A 2,122-nucleotide genomic window follows, 5' to 3' on the forward strand; every position below is an offset into this window, starting at 1 on the left:
TATTATTATTATTATTATTATTATTATTATTATTATTATTATTATTATTATTATTATTATTATTATTATTATTATTATTATTATTATTATTATTATTATTATTATTATTATTATTATTATTATTATTATTATTATTATTATTATTATTATTATTATTATTATTATTATTATTATTATTATTATTATTATTATTATTATTATTATTATTATTATTATTATTATTATTATTATTATTATTATTATTATTATTATTATTATTATTATTATTATTATTATTATTATTATTATTATTATTATTATTATTATTATTATTATTATTATTATTATTATTATTATTATTATTATTATTATTATTATTATTATTATTATTATTATTATTATTATTATTATTATTATTATTATTATTATTATTATTATTATTATTATTATTATTATTATTATTATTATTATTATTATTATTATTATTATTATTATTATTATTATTATTATTATTATTATTATTATTATTATTATTATTATTATTATTATTATTATTATTATTATTATTATTATTATTATTATTATTATTATTATTATTATTATTATTATTATTATTATTATTATTATTATTATTATTATTATTATTATTATTATTATTATTATTATTATTATTATTATTATTATTATTATTATTATTATTATTATTATTATTATTATTATTATTATTATTATTATTATTATTATTATTATTATTATTATTATTATTATTATTATTATTATTATTATTATTATTATTATTATTATTATTATTATTATTATTATTATTATTATTATTATTATTATTATTATTATTATTATTATTATTATTATTATTATTATTATTATTATTATTATTATTATTATTATTATTATTATTATTATTATTATTATTATTATTATTATTATTATTATTATTATTATTATTATTATTATTATTATTATTATTATTATTATTATTATTATTATTATTATTATTATTATTATTATTATTATTATTATTATTATTATTATTATTATTATTATTATTATTATTATTATTATTATTATTATTATTATTATTATTATTATTATTATTATTATTATTATTATTATTATTATTATTATTATTATTATTATTATTATTATTATTATTATTATTATTATTATTATTATTATTATTATTATTATTATGATTACTATTATTATTGTTCGTTTATTTAGGGCCTCGGCTTTAACCGTTTGGTCATTCGCCGAGGTGATATAGTGTTGGGAGGGGAGTTTGAGGATGAGTGGGGTGGGTGGGATTTATAATTACATTTCATTTGACACAGTTACATTGTATTGGATAAAATTTTAGTTTCTTTTGCCTTTCTTTGTTTTCCCTTGTGGATGAGCTGCTTAGTTTTGCCTCGAGCTGGTCGGTGTCGGCCTAGTTGTGTGCGATATGCTTGGTTGCAATGTTGTGTGCTTTCTTTTGTCGTAAATACGACTTACTTTGCTATGGGGCGCCTTTTCTAAATTTACCCTCTGAGAGAGTGATTAGTTTTTGATCGTGAATATCTTCTGTTGTATCTAATGAATCAACATAATTCTTGCAACATGCCATCGGAAATATGATCACAATTTTATGATAAATTTCTCAGTGGTGTGACATAATCTCAAATAGTTCAAAATTAAACTTTTCTTAAATGTTTGGTACAAACGAGTGTCAAAGAGGATAATTTGCCTTTCTCGTATTTTGAAAGCTCATATCTCAGTGATCTGTAGAAGAATTTATATAATCTAACTACCAATAGAATCGAAAATTTTCAACTTGAACGTGTATTGCAACAACATTGAAGTTTTTCAATAGTACAATATTGAAAAACCTGTTTGATTTAACCCATGACAGCACCAGCCAATCAGAACGCGAGATGTCTGCATCTATACAAGAGCATCTATATAAAAGTTGAGTGGTTCATTTTTCCTACCATTTGCTGAGCATCTGTTCCCGAAACAAGACACACAAGAGCAACATCGAGGACCTGTCGTCTCACTGTTTCCCGTTCTGCGTACAAGAAAAGGAATTTTGGCAAAGGGCTCTCCGTGCACCGCTGCCAGTAGCAGGTATAACATGAAATGTGAT

At 16.8% G+C, this 2,122-nt stretch overlaps 1 protein-coding gene across 1 annotated transcript; it reads right to left on the reverse strand.

The window, feature by feature from the left end:
• Positions 1 to 232: 232 nt before the first annotated feature.
• LOC131433127 (myb-like protein D) lies at positions 233 to 745 on the reverse strand (the record flags this gene model as incomplete). The annotated part of the gene is made up of 1 exon (XM_058599947.1): positions 233 to 745. A coding segment is annotated over one exon (513 nt), but the record flags the coding sequence as incomplete, so codon positions are not given.
• Positions 746 to 2,122: the final 1,377 nt, after the last annotated feature.

This window comes from Malaya genurostris, chromosome 2 (genome assembly GCF_030247185.1).
Source record: "Malaya genurostris strain Urasoe2022 chromosome 2, Malgen_1.1, whole genome shotgun sequence".
In the NCBI taxonomy this organism is placed as follows: Eukaryota; Metazoa; Arthropoda; class Insecta; order Diptera; family Culicidae; genus Malaya; species Malaya genurostris.